This window comes from Antedon bifida, chromosome 3 (genome assembly GCF_963402885.1).
Source record: "Antedon bifida chromosome 3, ecAntBifi1.1, whole genome shotgun sequence".
In the NCBI taxonomy this organism is placed as follows: domain Eukaryota; kingdom Metazoa; phylum Echinodermata; class Crinoidea; order Comatulida; family Antedonidae; genus Antedon; species Antedon bifida.
Genome location: NC_136228.1, coordinates 29,648,507 through 29,666,522, shown reverse-complemented (window position 1 = coordinate 29,666,522; position 18,016 = coordinate 29,648,507). Strand labels below are relative to the sequence as shown.

At 33.5% G+C, this 18,016-nt stretch overlaps 1 protein-coding gene across 3 annotated transcripts in view; it reads right to left on the bottom strand.

The window, feature by feature from the left end:
- Positions 1-1,704: 1,704 nt before the first annotated feature.
- The window catches only part of LOC144836919 (uncharacterized), a 36,462-nt gene continuing 20,150 nt past the window's right edge, over positions 1,705-18,016 (bottom strand). For all 3 annotated transcript variants that reach the window (XM_078691855.1, XM_078691857.1, XM_078691856.1), the window contains 6 exons: positions 17,018-17,108; positions 15,199-15,339; positions 7,042-7,295; positions 6,718-6,796; positions 5,402-5,542; positions 1,705-1,926 (listed from right to left, as the gene is read on the bottom strand). In XM_078691855.1, the coding sequence (XP_078547981.1) occupies positions 1,715-1,926; positions 5,402-5,542; positions 6,718-6,796; positions 7,042-7,295; positions 15,199-15,339; positions 17,018-17,105 (915 nt within the window). In that variant the 5' untranslated portion in view covers positions 17,106-17,108 and the 3' untranslated portion in view covers positions 1,705-1,714. The remainder of the gene's footprint in view (positions 1,927-5,401; positions 5,543-6,717; positions 6,797-7,041; positions 7,296-15,198; positions 15,340-17,017; positions 17,109-18,016) is intronic.

Sequence of the window (18,016 nt, the reverse complement as noted above, 5' to 3'; positions counted from 1 at the left end):
AATTTAATATCAAAACAATCAATTTGTTTAAAGGTTTTTGTTAAGATAATAACGAAATCATAAAGTTACTGCGAACATGATTTTAAACAACAAAATGTAAAAACAATGCATTACTATATAATAGAGAATCGCTCTACAAACTAAACGCGCACGCGTAGAGCGTGCATAGAGCGCACAACCAGAGCCGTTCCGAAATTGCTATTTTTGTTGTTTTAAATCATGTTCGCAGTAACTTTATATTTTTTTTATTATTTTAACAAAAACCTTTAATCAAATTGATTGTTTTGATATTAAATTCGATAATTAAAGCCCTTTGAACGTTATACATTTTCAAAACAAAAGACTCAACCACATACGCTACATAGGAATAGTTGGATACAAACACGGCTTCTAATCCATTCAATGCCGTAACTCTCTCTATGGCTCTGGTGAGCCACAGAGCCATATATAGAGAGAGTTACGTCATTGCGTTCACGGATTTTAGAAAGTCACGTGGTGTGCACACCGGCCATGTTTGTGTCCAACTATGCCTATGTAGCGTATGGAGTCGAGTCATTTGCTTTAAAAATGTATAACATTCACAAGGCTTTAAATATCGAATTTAATATCAAAACAATCAATTTGTTTAAAGGCTTTTGTTAAGATAATAACGAAATCATAAAGTAACTGCGAACATGATTTTAAACAAGAAAATGTAAAAACAATGCATTACTATAGAGAATCGCTGTACAAACTAAACGCGCACGCGTAGAGCGTGCATGGAGCGCACAACCAGAGCCGTTCCGAAATTGCTATTTTTGTTGTTTAAAATCATGTTCGCAGTAACTTTATAATTTTTTTATTATTTTAACAAAAACCTTTAAACAAATTGATTGTTTTGATATTAAATTCGATAATTAAAGCCTTTTGAACGTTATACATTTTCAAAATAAAAGACTCAACTCCATAGGCTACATAGGAATAGTTGGACACAAACATGGCTTCTAATCCATTCGAAGTCGTAACTCTCTCAATATATGGCTCTGGTGAGCCATGGAGTAGCGCGCCCTCAACATGTTAGAAAGGCAAAATCTTTGATTGACATGCCAGGACAAAATCTCTAAAAAACAGGAATGATAATCTAAATTTACAATTTTCTTTGTGCTAAGGATACAAATATGTAGTTTGCGGATTTTATACCATGTTTTGTTCCAATATTTTCTTTAAGTTTTTTTTTTTAATTAATATTTTATTTGTTTATTATGCCCTTTATTAGGTCTATATTTGATTGAATAAAGTGTTTTCAAATGCAAAATTACTATGATTAACTAGTTTATTTGTGTAGTTGATCATCATAGAGAAATCGTATATTTTTAGTTTTGAAAAGACTGAATTTTACTATTATTTTGTATTATTAATGTATTATTCATGTACAGAGACATGAGCCATCTATAGTAATTAATAGCCAGCCTAGTTTGGAGAGGGTGCAAATGGCTCTGTGAAGTGGTAAGTGGCGGTGACCTTATGACCCTGTACTTCCGATACAGTGCTTTGAACGTAAAATTGACGAACAGGAGATTCTTGTGTTATCGGTAATAGCATTAAATAATAATTAATAGAAATAATATTTTTTTTTTTACTTTGTAAGTAGGAAGATACTTTTTCATTTTATTTTGTTTTAATTTTCCAAAAACAATACAACTTATATAGAACAGAACGTAGTAGGAAGTTAAAATTATAAGTAAAAGAACTTCGTAAACGTTGACGTGAAACAAGGCATTTGATTAGCGATAAATCCAGACTTATCACGATCTTCACGGCGTGAAACTATATGGTTCATCTGTGTGAGAACATCTAGGAAATGTTCATTATCATACATATGACGACAGTCTACAAACAGGCACTGGAACATCCAAGCACCATTTCTATCAACCCAGCCTTTACCACCTGAAAAAAGTTACTCTTAATTTGTGAATTGCTTCATAGATGCATGCAAGAGACCAAGCTGGTTTAGGTCTACGCTTTGGGAAGTGGTGTGTGGAAACCATAATGCGGAAACGTCCACAAATGTGAAGCACCACATATGTAAAAACACATCACCCACAAATGTGAAGACGCATTACACACAAATGTGAAAACGTATCACCCACAAATGTGAAAACAATCACAAATGTGAAAACGTATCACCCACCAATGTGAAAAGGCATCACACACAAATGTGAAACCGTATCACCAACCAATGTGAAAACGCATCACACACAAATGTGAAAACAACCACAAATGTGAAAACGATGACCATCGCCCACAAAAATATAATAATGCCCACAAAAACGTACATGTTTGCGCATCAATCATCACTCGAAAGGGGACAAATTGAAATTTAACTTTTCTAGACCAGAATTTCACGTAGATATGAAGGGTCAAAGTTAAAAATTGATCAATTATAACAGCGTATTATTATATAAACATCACAGGCACAAAATAAATTCTAAACCGCCCGGTGATACACTGACATTGAATTAATTTGAAACGATAAAGATGAGGAAATCTGTGATGACGAAAAAATCGTTTGCGATAAAAACTAACAATTTAACATAAAATGCAGTCCTTAACTATGAGATCGATGGTCATAAATCAGGTCACATTACAGTTTGATTAGTTAGGTGATGATATTTTTGAAAATGTTTTTCTAGTGCGCATTGTATAATTTAAAATTATAATACTGTAAAATAATTAATACCATGAATGTAGTGATTAAAAAGATTGGTCACAACATAGTTGAATATTTAGGCTATGAAATAATTAATCAGAATCAAAGAATAGCAGTTCATCCATATGATAGGGTATAGCAAGATCCAAATTTCCCACTTTAAGGTTAAGATTAATTTCAACATTTCATTACAATTTTCAAGGACCCTAGCCCTTCTCTCTTTAAGATCATGGTTACTGGGACCGATCCGCGGCCCAACAAGCCAGCTGAGCCAACGTAATAAAACTAATATAAACGAGTCCGCTACCTGAGCCCCACCATGGGTAGGATTGAAGTAAGTTTTGGAATATAGACCTACCTCTAGGTCCCCGGAAGTTGCATTGGAATTTTGTTTTGGAGGGTCAAATTTGTGCCGATATAATAGTGAAAAAATAAGCGAAGCCCGGGGTTTCCAATTTGTAACGCACACGACACGAGTCACCGTGTTGCGTCACAGGATTTTACATTACATCGCGATCGAAACTTTAGCCGTCCATATCAAGTGCGATCATTTTCGGCAAGATCAAACCACATACTCATAACCACGTAACATCATCGATATATAAATTATGCTTAATTCTGAAATAGGTAGACACAATGTAAAACGCGCCTCACCTACTCCGTGTCGGTTACTGACCCTAGTTGTTCCATGTGTACCGCCATAGGTATATTTAAATCACCATTTTAGCAGGCCTATACGATATTGTTCCATATTTCTTCTTCTGTCTTCTGTCTTAGAAAAGTATTATTAAGGGTTTTAAAACAAAATTTCTAATGCCATCGGTAGATTTTTAACCGTCGGCGGTAAAGTTAGTTCCGGGTTCGTCATCACTTCGCGACTTCCGTTTTATTTTAACAAATTAAAAAATGTTGTATTTGTTCATACAGTATCTAGGGGAATTTATTTTATTATGAAATGTTAGGGCCTACCATATTATTACAATTAACAAAATAAAAAGCCTCCCTCTCAAATGAACTCCCCCGCTCCTTACAGTTTCTAAATTTGGTCACGTCACGTAAATAACGCAATTTGTTCTTCATAACCTACGTGATAGCTTTCATTTCCATTAACTATAAATGAAAATTAAATAGTCGTGCGCTCTCCAATAGGAAATTTAATGCGAATTTGTGTAAAAAGATACCTATTTTGAATCTCTTATATTATAGCTTCTCAGAATGCACGGTGACCCCCGATTTGTTTTAACTTATTAGAAGCCAATGAGTTCCAGCGGGCCGATATGCTTCAAATATTTAAAATGATGCGAAGTATCAATAAAGTAGATGTCAGTAAATTTTTACGATGAGTAGAGTGTTCATCAGCTAAAAATTGAGAAACCAAAAGTGAAATCGAAAGCAAGACAGAATATATTCTCTATAAGAACTATAAATTGTTGGAAGTCTTTGCGAAAAATGTGATTGAATCTCAACATCTAAACCAATCTAAAACCGGACTAAAAAGTACTGATCTAACCACCCGTTATCAAAGAAGAATATTCTTCTTGTCAAGAGGGGCACAGTAATGTCTCAAAATCCAGGTAGGTATAGGTAGATATGAATTCATGTACACATTAATTTGACGTACAACATGTTATGACGTCAACATATGTGCACCTGAATTTAAAATTACGATTTTTTCTCTTTTGTCATAAATAATCACATAATTATAACAGAGCACATCTCGCTTGTGCTTGCTCAACACATTATCTTTCTCATAAGTGTTGCCACCATTTTCATTTTGATGATATCATCGCGCCTAAAATTCGCGCTTCCATGTATCAAATTGTTTAGCTTAAATGTAGGCCTATGCTACAATAATGCTCTGCGCCGTATACTTAATGTCTCTAGAAGTAGTAGTGCCAGTGCAATGTTTATTGACCATGGTGTTCCATCCTTTAATGAGTACATGCGAAAATCCACCTATAGTTTCATGCAACGTATGTTGAATAGTGGTAACATCCTTGTTGCTTGTGTTTGCAAACATATGCTCCATAACTCCAAAATGTATTGTAGATGGAGAAGCATTCTATATACTTAAGTTTAGTTTTATGGTTTATAAGTTTATTAATATGGATGATATTTCCGAAATAAAATGAAATTGAATTGAATTGAGTATCTTCCGAAATTGCCATCTTCATGAAAACGTCATCATACCAAAAAATGAGAACATATTATGTGGGTAATTTCACCTATGCTATACAATATACATATATCGGTACTGTATATATTCTATATGACACATAATAGCAGAACTTGACAGCACTATGCAGCGTATATGCATCAGACCATAGGATGGAATGTTTTGCGCTTATATTTTAATGTATTTAAAAAATTAAATGTCAGTAAAATTATCTTTTATCACAATGATCACCAATAATTCGTCAAAGTGACGAATTAAATTCTAGTTTGGGTTTACATTTGTGGGCGTTTTCACACATTGGCGCTCTTTATTATATTTGTGGGTGTGTTTTCCGATTTTTGTTTTTTTTTTTACATTTGTGGGTGATGCATTTTCACATTTTTTTGGGTTCAACAAGGTGCACATGTTAAGGAGGTAGAACTAAGTAACTTGATGGGTCAAATAGGGTGTGGACTGTGTGCCCATGCTCTTGTTTAGCATAAATAAATGTTCCCTTTGGTATTTTAACAGGAAAGTGACATTACTATATACTGTACCTTTGCCTGTGTCATGTATAACTACCATGTCAGCAATCTGTGGAATAGTACCAGAATAACAAAAATCTTTGGAATCAGAGACAAGCTTTTCCACACCTGGCACATTTCTACAGTTTTGAAACATCAATACTTTTGGCTTATCTGAAAAGAATTTATTAAATAGATATTAAGATTGCGCAGAGTAAGAAACATAACTTGTGTGTGAGAACTGGTTGTTTCTAACGATTCATAATTACAATTTGAAGCAAAAACAATGGTCAAAGTGTTATAAAAATGTACATGAAATCTTGGGGAATAAATGATAACAACTTTAAATACTATGAATTATTTTACGGCGAGTGGAATCGAAGAACTTTCTGGACACACATAATTTCCAAATTAAAATTAAGCCTATAAAATATTGATGAATTTATGGACAATGTAATAAATTATCATTCCTTAACTTACTGTATACAGTAATATAGTATCATGAATATTCTAGAATATAAGGGTATGTATAAAATTAAAAAACAATGTATAATTAACAATCAGGTACATTCCAGAAGTATACTATTTATAGAAACTGTAAAATCAATAGAATAAGAAATATATAAGGAATGATCTAGAAGGTTGTGAACAAATTGTATATAAGGGGATGTAGGACAATTGTAAGTGGAAGAAAGCATATTTTGAAGAGAGTTGGATTTTTTATTGTAAAAGTTATTGTGAAGTTGTTGTTTAAAGCGCATACGGGATTCTTAGAAGTTAAAGTTTTGTGTTTATACTTTTATGTCACGAGGGAGTTCCTAAAGTGTTTTCAACCGCTCGGAAACATACGTAATAGGAGTTCGTGACAGACAATAAATAAACAATAAATATCCAATAAAAAGAAGATTTTTATTGAATATTTACACATATTTGTTTATAGCACACATCAGTTCAACCTACAGTAAATAGATTATTTTCATTTGATTAGACTATTGTGGATCACATGATAAAAGTGGTGCCCTATTTTTACGCTCGCGAGCGCGGTGTATTCCTACTTTTGTCGACGGAAGACCGGACAGCACTACCCATTAACAACAGTATAACGACAATGCTTTGTGCATGCTCCCCGCAAGAGTCCGGTGTATTTCTATTCTTTTTCGATGGAAGACCCTTAACAACAAAAATGATTTCCGGTTGTAATTTTGCTCTGTTGAGTAACGACAATGAAATTTCTAAATTAAAAGATCTTTCACCTCTTGAAGTTATTTGTACCGTCGCACTCGTAAACATTCATTTGCATACCAATTTATTTACAAGAATCATATAGAAATCGTATTATCTCTACTCACCAGTCATGAAATCTTTAAACTTTGAAACTATCTGATCAACTCGCACAAAAGTGTTTGGTTCTAACAGTTGAATATTGTCCTAAAAATAACATGATTAAACATTTTCACATATATTTGATTAGGCTAACCCGAATCTAGTTAGTAAGGTGTTTGGTATTACCCAATTCATGACCTTGATTGACAAATTTTAACTAAGTTTCCCAGAAAATCATTAATTCTCCCAATTATTTTAATATAAACAATTTGTTAGGTTATAGGCCTAGTTAATTGGACTCTTTTCGTTATTTATAGATGTACAACTCATAATAGCAAAAATGTCCTTACTGCAACAACAATTGGCTTTCCTTCGTCATCCGGGAGTTCTCTTCCGACCTCATTTCTTAATGTGATTCCCTTTCCATGACTGGATATTATGATGAAGAAACTTTTATACTTTTCTTTATTTCTTTCCACTTTTGTCTTAACATCATTTATAATTTCCCATAATTCATTAGGTGTTTTTACATCTGAACGGAAATCATATTCGTAATCAAATCCTTCAAAGAACGTCTTAATAGTAACTTCGTCTTGTTCAGCACCTTAAAAAAATGTAATTTGGTCATTCTCTAACGGATATTAGTTTATGTATTTAACATGAAATAAACACCAATAAACTGTAATTAAAATGTATTACACTGCAAATAAAAATTCTAAAAAAAGCAACTTCTATAAGATGAACAAGCACGAATTTGCGATACTCGGGGTAAAGAAAAAGAAGCTGTAATGACGTCATAAGACGGGATCTAACGTCACATACACATCAATAACCTCACTACCAATAACGGCCATATATTGAAAAGTCACATAACAGGAAATGGCATAATTATGTTAAATTATGAAATCTCAAAGTTATTTTTTGCTATTTCCGGGAGCAGAAGTGACGCCACAATATCATAGGTTTTACTGTATATATTCTTATTTTTCAAGTCAAGACCTTTGAAATGACACCAAACACGGCCATATTACGATGAAAATCGTTTGGCATCAAGGTACCATCTTCGATACGTCATATGGCTGCATCCAGTTTGAAATAAAAAAATCCGGCTCTATAGCTTTGAGGACATGTCCCTGTGGTATACCCATGCCAAATGTAAGCTCAATACTATTTATTTATTTATTTATTTATTTATTCTGGTTTATTAAAACAAAGACATGGCAGTACAAAACTGAATTGCGTCCAGTAACATTAACATAAAATATATGCGAAAAACCAGCAAAATTACACAAACATCCAATACAAAAATATATATATATACATAAATGCATTACAAAAATAAAGAATATACAATTACAAATTTACAAACTGCGAGCAAAATTATTAATCATCCGTAGGCCTATCTATCTAAATTACGAATTTCATATATATATATTATTGCACTATAAGGTCATTGTTAATCAGGAATGGGAGTCAATTAGGTAAATCTGGAAACATCAAAAACGTCAAATTAAGGCCGACATAAAAATCCACGGTTACACCAAATATACTAGAAAACACAGTAAACACTTCACGAGACACCAATAAGTAAATAAGCAACATCAAAAACGATAAAATAAAGGGGAAAATAAGCACAAATGTTTCTCCCTCCGCTGCCAACGACTGGCGCCACCTATCTTGTTCTCTACAAGTTAAGAAGCTACAGAACCACGGGATGATAGATTTCCTGACAACAATTGATATCATCTTACTGATTAGTACCTGGTGACTAATACGGTCGAAAGCTTTGCTGAAATCTACAGCAAGAATTCGTGCTTTGTGACCAGGTTTTTCCAGTCCAGAAAGAAGGTAGTGTAAGAGCACAATAAGGTAATGACTCGTGCTGATACCTTTGACATTACCAAACTGCTGTTTATCTATAATGGTAGATAGGTCTTCATTTAACCATTTAGTTAGAAAATGTTCAAAGATTTGGTTTAATTACTGAAATGAATGTTAGAAAGATATTCAGTAAAGCCAAAACCAATAAGAGCACAGGCCCTGATGGCATACCAAGTCGAGTGTTAAAATACTGCAGTACTGAGCTTGCACCTGTTTTCACTCTACTATTTAACCAAAGTATAAATGATGGTATTGTTCCTAAAATCTGGAAAACTTCAGTGATATCCCCACTACCCAAAATAAAAAAACCAAGGGAACTGAAGGATTTCAGACCAATTGCTATCACATCAAACGTTATAAAATGTTTTGAGAAAGTTTTAATTAAACATTTGTTTGATATGACTAAACTTTTTCACGACCCCTTCCAATTTGCTTATCAAGAAAACCGCAGCGTGGAAGATGCTGTGTTAGTTCACATAAACAGAATATATAGTCACTTAGACAAAAATAGGTCATATGTCAGATCATTATATGTTGACTTTTCCAGTGCATTTAACACTGTAGTGCCTGAACTGCTTATTAGAAAGTTGAATAATATGAACATAAATGCAAATACTTTAAAATAGCTATATAGCTTTCTTAAGTCCAGACCACAATTTGTAAAATTAAACGATATTATGTCAAATGAAAGAGTTGTAAAAGTGGGTATACCACAGGGGTGTGTAATCTCGCCAGTACTGTATTCTCTATTCACTGCATGTTTTAGATCCAAGTCCAAGATGTGTTCGGTAGTTAAATATGCTGACGATACCGTCTTGACTGGCTATATTACCAATGCAGATGAAAATAGTTATAGGGAAATGATAACCGATTTTCTTAAAGATATATTGTCCCCCTAAAAAAATATTTTTTTAAATTTTTTTGTTGAATACGTTATTTTAATGTCACATAATAGTTATTCACTCTCACAAAAAATTGGGTCTGAAAAAAATTTATTTACCTGAGAAAAATGTAATTAAAAGCAAAAAATGGTCAAATTGTCTGGAAGACAATGAGTTTTTGGGTAATTTTTTCCCCCGTTTTTTTTCTTATGGAAGTGAACAACTTCATTAAAACTGCAAAATGGCCTATTCAAAGTCCGATTTTAAAAATCTTTATTTTTCATGATTTTGAGGGACAATACATCTTTAAGTGGAGTGAGGAAAACAACTTGAAATTAAATGCAACTAAAACTAAAGAAGTTGTAATTGATTATAGGAAAGAATGTGAACCTTTGATTCCAGTAGTTGTAAATGGAGAAGAAATTAAAATGGTAGAAGAATACAAATATTTAGGATGTATCATTGATCATAAACTTAACTGGAAGACAAACACAGATAAATTAGTTGGTAAAGCATGTCAAAGAATGTACATATTGCGAAAAATGAAAACGCTCAATATTGATATCACTATTATGAAGTTGTTTTATATGACGATGATCCAAAGTGTATTATCTTACTTTCTGATTTGTAACTATGGTAATTTATTCAAGAAAGATAAAAAAGGCTAAATCAAATTGTAAAAATAGCTGGTAAACTTATAGACGATATGCCAATCTGCCTGGATGAATTATATAATGATAGATCAATACAGGCTGCTTTGCGTATAATGGGTGATGTCAGTCATCCCCTAAATGATCAGTTTATTCGATCCCGAAGTGGTAGGCTTTGTGTCCCTAAGACAAGAACAAACCGATCCCGTTACGCCTTTATAGCCAACGTCATACATTTGATAAACTCACGGCAATAAAGATAGGAAACTGTAGTGTTAACGTATCATTGTGCAATTCCTCCTTTTTAATATTGTATTTTTAATGTCTTTGTAATTTTATGATAAAAGCTTTTAATCTGTACGTATTATACTTAACCTAGCTTTTAATTTATATTTGTGTTTTTAGTTGAATTTGTATAGTATATCTTTGTTTTTTAAATATTTTTCATGCCAGTTTCAAATGAATTTCCATTTATATTATTACTATGGACAATAAAATAATATCAGTATCAGTATCAGTAAACAGTGGCGTAAGCGAGATCGGTCTAATCTGTTCAATACTGACTGTACCTTTTTTCTTTGGTATCAGTATAAAGGTAGCTTGTTTCCAAGCAATACCCTCTTTCAAAGATTAGAAGAATTAAATATATGCGTTAGGGGCTCTGCTATTTCGGGTGCAAATTCCTTGATGATAACTGGTGGAATTTCTCCAGGTGGAACTGATTTATTAATCTGCACTTTTAATAATTGTTGTTGGACTTTTGTGGCGGTGGACTTTCAGCAGGGAGGTATGTAGGCCATTCACCAAGTTTGAGAGGATCCAGTTCACGACAAATTTTTGCGATGTGTTCATTAATTTGTTTAGAGGCAACGGAATCTGGGATCGGTAAAGGATTATCAAATTTAATTCTTGGTTTGTCTTAACGTTTACCACAAATCTGCTTCACTTTGTCGTACCATTTACGGGGATTGCTCACCTTATGCGTTTTTACTTTATAACGATAGTACTTCTCCTTAGCTTTCTTTATTTCCCAAATTACCTTATTTCTAAGTGTTTTGTAACGTTCATGTTTTTTCTTTCTAAAAGCAGTTTGTCTATACCTGATAAGTTTCTTAATGTATGGTGTAATCCAAGGTCTATCGGTAGAATAAACTCGCAAATGTTTGGTAGGAAAAAACTTTTTGTACGCGGTGGTAAGGGTATTGTTCATTATATTCACTTTATCATCTACATCTTTTATACTATAGACCTGCGACCAGCCAAATTTGGTAATCGAGTTTCCGAAACTTCTCATTGACGAATCAGTACAAGGCTTAACAATTTGTAACCATTTTACCATTACACTTAATTGAGTTCAGCGGTTTCCAAATAATGACATTGTGATCACTTTTTCTAAGTGGGGCTTGAATTGTAGGAGTCATATAAAAATCTTTAAGGTCCGATATTATGAGATCAAGAATTTCCTCTGGTTTTATCTTTAACAACTTGGTGGAAATCAACGTTTAATTAGAGGGGAGATACTGTTGAAATCCCCAGCAATAATGACTTTTTAATCGGATTAAGATGTTTTAAGAGGTCACGTTGATGGTCTTTGTACACATATATTTCAGAAACTTCACGGGGAAGCTTATAAGGCTGTAATTTGACCCAAACACATTCTAGTTCGTCTGGAACAGTAATAAAATCAACGTGATCAAAAGGAATGCTGTTGTGGACGTAGGTTGCTATACCTCCTCCTCTGGTATTTGTGCGGCTCTTATAGAAAATATTATAGTCACTGACCTTGCAAATATAGTCTGTCTCCATTAAACCATGTTTTCGCAAGTGTACAAACTTGGATGTTATTATGTTCCAGTGTTACCTGAAGGTCTTCCATGGACCATTTTATTACAAATAGAACATGGATTCGTAAATAGAAAAGTGGGAAACTGGAATTTCGTCACCTTTTTATTAATCTTATTAATATTAGCTAAGATTGACTGGAATCAGGTTAGATTGTTTGACGCTTCTTGATTTATTTAGTCTAACTGAACGGTGTGTAATCAAAGTATCAATTGTTTTCCTCATTTTACGGTCACCGCGACGTCCACGGCTTTTCCTTGCCATATATCAGATCCGTTTCCATTCAAAATATTCCATTTTCTATTAGAGTTTTACAGCAAAAATCGTTCAGTATTTTACTCTCGCATGTAGAAGAAAGAAGTTGACATCTACGGCTTTTAATGACACATTTTCCTTGCCATATATCAGATTCATTTCCATTCAAAATATTCCATTTTACAGCAAAAATCGTTCAGTATTTTACTCTCGCATGTAGAAGAAAGAAGTAAAATTTCATTTCGAGTATAGCAAATCATCGTTCAGGTTGAAATGACCGATTTATGTTAGGCCGACGCAAGGTCAAGTATGAGCTCCACTTAATTGACCGTAACGGACCGGACAAGCACACCACCTGCAGGCTCACTACGTACGTATTCCCAACACAACAGGGCTACCTATAGGCGCCTAGGTTCAAATTGTCATCCGGAGAGTAAACAAAACCTCGCACAAAATTAGGTTATCCACAAACAAAAAACATCAAAATATGATACAAACTAGCACAAACTATTGTACGACAATCATAACAAATTTGATCCAAACAAAAACGGAGAAGGCGACAGCTACCGACGTACTCACAGCACCATTACGTCTCCTAGGAACAACGAATAAGGGAGGAGTAGTACTTTATAAATCGCACTTTTTTCGATTGGTACCATGTTTATGACGTCATAGTTCTGCATCCGTTTGAAGTACGAACATTTTCGCTCTATAGCTTTGTTCACCTATTACCCTAGTATACGCATGCCGACGCGTAAGAACTAGTAGGACTTGAAAGTTGGCTCAATAGTGTCCAGATGGAAGAAGAAGAAGAGGAAGAGGAGAAGATGCGAGCGAGTCCTAGACTCGGGTACTCCGAGTAAGAGTAAAAATATGATCTTTATTATTCAAATTCATAGTCAAAAAGGAAATTTAAAGTTATAATAGTTCACATCACAAGTACTTTCTTTTAACGAAGGATGTGGTATATGTGGGTAGATTTGTTTTGATGAATGGTATATTGTTTCTACAGGGTAATTAAAAAATGAATGTTAGTCAAGGGAGAAACAGTAAATGAAAACTTACTTCTGTAGACCAACGGGTATATCTGCAGCTGTTGAATCACAAAATGTAGGCTAATTTCTAATTGGCAACCAATGGGAATTCATAGCGTGTTTAGTTATTTACTAAGACTAGAGGAAGTATAGACGATGGTTCTCGGAATGACAATGACTCGGGTAAAAAAGGTTTTAGAAGGACGTTCTGGCTTGGATGTTTTCGGTCGGTTACCATTATTGATGGTGCTTGAATCGATGTTCGTAAAACAAAACCTACTCTGTTTCACAGTGTCTTAGATGATTAATAACATTTTAAAGTATAGTTTTTATTGATTGGTAGGGCCCTTATAGGGCGGAGGTGTGGAGGCGAAGTTTATTTGAGGGAGTTGCTTATTCGAGGGATACGTTACGTTTTAGTTTTATAATATGGTAACATTTATAATCAAATAAAATCCTCTAATAGATATGAAAAGTGGCAAAAAAGAATAACAAATGCTTGGTAAATTGTAGATAACAGTCCGATGAATTCTGCTAAAAATAGTATAATTATGTTATATAATATAATACAATAAATGTGGCTGGGCATTTATTAGAGGGCGGGGGGATTATTATTCTAAATGATGTTTTATTGGAGAGGTGTTGGGCGTTTATTCAAATAATACCATTCTAATTGGTATAATTAATACATTATTTAGTTTAAACATCTTTTGAAACTAACTTCCGCGACACAGAGGGCCGTTTTGGCCTAAGAAAGGAGACATTAGACGGCTTGCAACATGGGCAGTAGTATGCCAGGGTCATAAAGGTACACAGATAGCCCATAGTTATTCCTGCCAGTTTACTCAACAACTCGGCTATTTCAGGGTTTCACTCGATTTCAAAACAAAGGTCTTATCATCAGTTCTCCCGACGTAATTTTATATACTATTCACAATATACTCCGATGCTTTATGAATATATTTAGGCCTAATTTGATCTTTATTAATTTGCAGTGTATTTGTTGGTGGAGTGAGTGACGCCGCTACGGGCCTCGGCCTTTAAGTCTTATGTTTTCGCTTATATCTCGAATGTTTCAACGATAGGAACGACTAAATGGTGAAGAAACAGATTTTATTAAATAAGTACATTCAACGTCAGGGGACTTAACGATGAAATTAAGCGCAATCAGTTACATGATATCATAAAATATAGCGTAGACGTAGCCTGCCTACAGGAAACTAAAATCGAGAAGCCGATCAAAGAGGACATAGCATGGCCGGGTTGTAGGGTAGTGACTAAAATGCAAAGCCTTTAGTTTCAAACTCATTCTCCAGTGTTATTTTCTTCTTTCAAAATTTAAAAATGCAAATAATTAAACAATACTGAATCGTGTTTTTTTAAAACTGGTACACCTCCCATGTATGTAGATGTGTTCTCAGTTTGATTCAAATGTCACGTAGTGATTGGGTAAACATTCAAACAAAGACTATACTCCTGCAAAAACATGGTACAGTGTTTTCCTTCGCTCATAACGGTTCAGAGAAAATTAAAAAAAAACAAATTTCAGAAAATAAGGTGTTATCTATAACAATATCTCTGATAATTGCTCCTGTCCGTATAATATAAAAATATTATCTAAAGCATCACAAAAAAGACGACGAGAAAGTAAATCTAGTGCTAATTCGAAAATGTAAAAAAAAAAATACAAATGTAATTAGATTGTTTTATATAATTAAATGTACAACTATGAATAAAAGGGTAATTATTATTTTTGGTATAGGAGGCGTAATAAAACAACCCTCTACAGCAGACTAATGACTAATGGTACAAACAATTCACTAACCACATCAAAAAGTTTGGTTATAAATTAATAAGTTAATGTATATTATTTCTTTTGTCACATAAAAGATCTAGTTATATTTTCCAACAACTAGTGAATCTCACCTACTATACCAGCAAACTATGAATACATTTTCACTTACCTAATCTAGGTCTGGACTTTTCGTAAAAGTTTGATATATACAAAGCATATCCTCTACCACGAGTGTAAATTTCATCTTGAAATCTTGGTTTTATGTAGACCGGGGGTCCAATATAAGATCTAGTTGCTCTACTAACCAGAGCTGTTAAGAAAATCCAAAATATATCTTAATATTATATACTTACAAAATTGTATTTAAAACAAAGTCCTTATATATTATACAGATCCGGAAAATATTTATTTGCTGGATATGTTATCATAATCATCTTTATTGCAATCATTGTATAAAAAAATATAAGATTGTATATTTATAATTCATTTTAAAAACCAAAAAATATATAAACATAAAAAAGTACCGTATAAAAAAAACTACCAACCATTAAAGATGGCTGTTAATGCCAACTGTCTTTATTATTTTGTGCCCTCTAATTGGAAAAGGTGGTCAAGGGAAAATTAATATGGCTGCGCCCATGTAAGCATGTTGATGTTGGCTAAACTAGTTATTTGCAGTATAAAACAATCACATAGAAGCTATTAAACATTAATGAATAATCAATGTAGTTGTCCATGTCAGGGACATTCAACTGTACGGTAAATATCTGTACCCCTTTGATTGAGTTTACATGTTTTGCTATGTTTGTGTTTATGCTAGCCTACTAGTTCTGGTCTAGCCCCTTTATCTTATGTTGTTGATTACTATTGCAGTTAATCGTTGAAGATCATATCAGGTCAACGCATTAAAATTAAGCAGTAACCAAGTTGTCTCTGTGTTTGTATTGCGGCATCTACAATGGTGTTGATAATAACGTTCTTTGATCTATTGGTATTGTAGGAAATTCAGTGACTGGTCTCAATTGCTATGTAACAAAGTGAGGTGGTGGAAGTAGCTTGGAGGATATAGTTATAGGTTTTCAGTTTTTAGAAATATTCCTTACATGTACGACGGTCGTCAAGCGAAGGAATATTTTAAAAAGAAAGTGCCGCATCGTACGTAACCCAAAGAAGCATAATTTGTATAAGCTTGTGCTAACAAAAAGCTCAAAGAAAAGTTAATCTAAAAAACTAAAGTCCATTTGTTTCTTAGTACTCATTTTGCAGAGGCTGGTAATATCAACATTAAAAAAAATACCTACAGTGTTGAAAATTCTTTTTGCTTGGGTTGTTCGAGTTACTGTTTGCTAACATAAGTTCGTTAGGCCTTATATATTACTATAGACCTATTAATGTATTCATATGACAAATTATTATGTACACAACAACAACAAAACAAGATTTTTTAAATAATAATAATTTTAGTCTCTTTTAGATTAACTGTAGGCCTATTGATCTCAATGATGCAGTCCAGAAACAATCACCCTAATGAAACTTACACAGTAGGTTCAGAAAATATTGTAAGGATCATTTCTTGGTGTTGAGTCGTTATTCAAAATGCGGGTTTAAAAAAAATGGCAATACATTTGAAAAATATGTACTTTTTATTGTGTAGACCAATGTATGAAATGCTCAAATGACCTGAAACATACTTTTGATACTTTTAAATGTGTACGTACTAGCGTATTTATGATGGTCAGTTATTAAGACTTCACACAATGGCGGATCACATTCCAACTGTGTAAAATACTACCACACTGCAAAGCATTTCAGTATTGATATTCAAAGATTGGTCATAGTTCGCGTCTTCTAAAATTAATTAGTTCCTGAGAAACCATTTAAAACCCCCGTATTTGTTAACATTTTGTTAGTTATTATTCATGTCAAGTCAAGAATTTGCCCTAGTTAAGAAATGAAGTGATGGAATTACAGTACACGGTATAACTTACTCTCACTCATAGCCCTGCTCTTTTCGCCTTCTTCGGATGCTTTCTCATCAATGGCGCTGGCTCTCGTCTTTACTTCCTTTTCTTCCATTTTCTATATAAGTATATACAATTATTGTTAAGTAGTGTTTTGTCAAATTTGAGAGTAACGCAATTTAATGATAGTGACTGGTTCATTCATAAAATTCACTAATTATTCAGTGATACATCATATCATGGTACCTCCATGATCATATGCAACAACCTATAAATACTGTATCTCATATACAATACAATTTTTATATTATACAATTATTATTACCCGGAGTGTTAAAGAGTCGCTATCCAATTGAGTTTGAACAATACCATGAAAGCCCCAGTGGTCTAATGGTTAGGACAACTTCATATCAAGCAGAAGGTTCAGGGTTTGAATCTCGGTTTTCTCATTCTCACAGATTTCCTCATCTTTATCGTTTCAAATTAATTAATTAAATAAATTTCAGTGTATCACGGGCGGTTTAGAATTAATGTTCTATGCCTAATGTGTTTATATATATATAAGTATCTCTTTGTAGATCCCGCTTCGTGAATAAAATACTGAAAGATAAGGGCGTACCAATTTGATCTCTGGTGCGCGTGCATACAATTGAGGGACTAGTGCTGTTCCGCCGTACCACGCCGAGAATGTTAAAGAGTCGTTATCCAATCGAGTTTGAACAATACCATGAAAGCCCCAGTGGTCTAATGGTCAAGCAGAAGGTTCCGGGTTCGAGCTCACAGAGTTCCAGAACAGATAACCAGATAATATAGCGTCACTATAACAAAAGAATTTCTCAGCCATAAAGCTTGAAAACATGAATCTTTTGTGTTGATAATAATTAAACAATTTTTAACACTTTGTGTTGACACCCAATACTGTAGCTGTCAATTATTGTACTGTGAAACACATGTGAAACGACATTTGGTAGAATGTATTGCATCAGCACAACTATAGACTGAATGTAATTGATGCGGGGAAGTCAA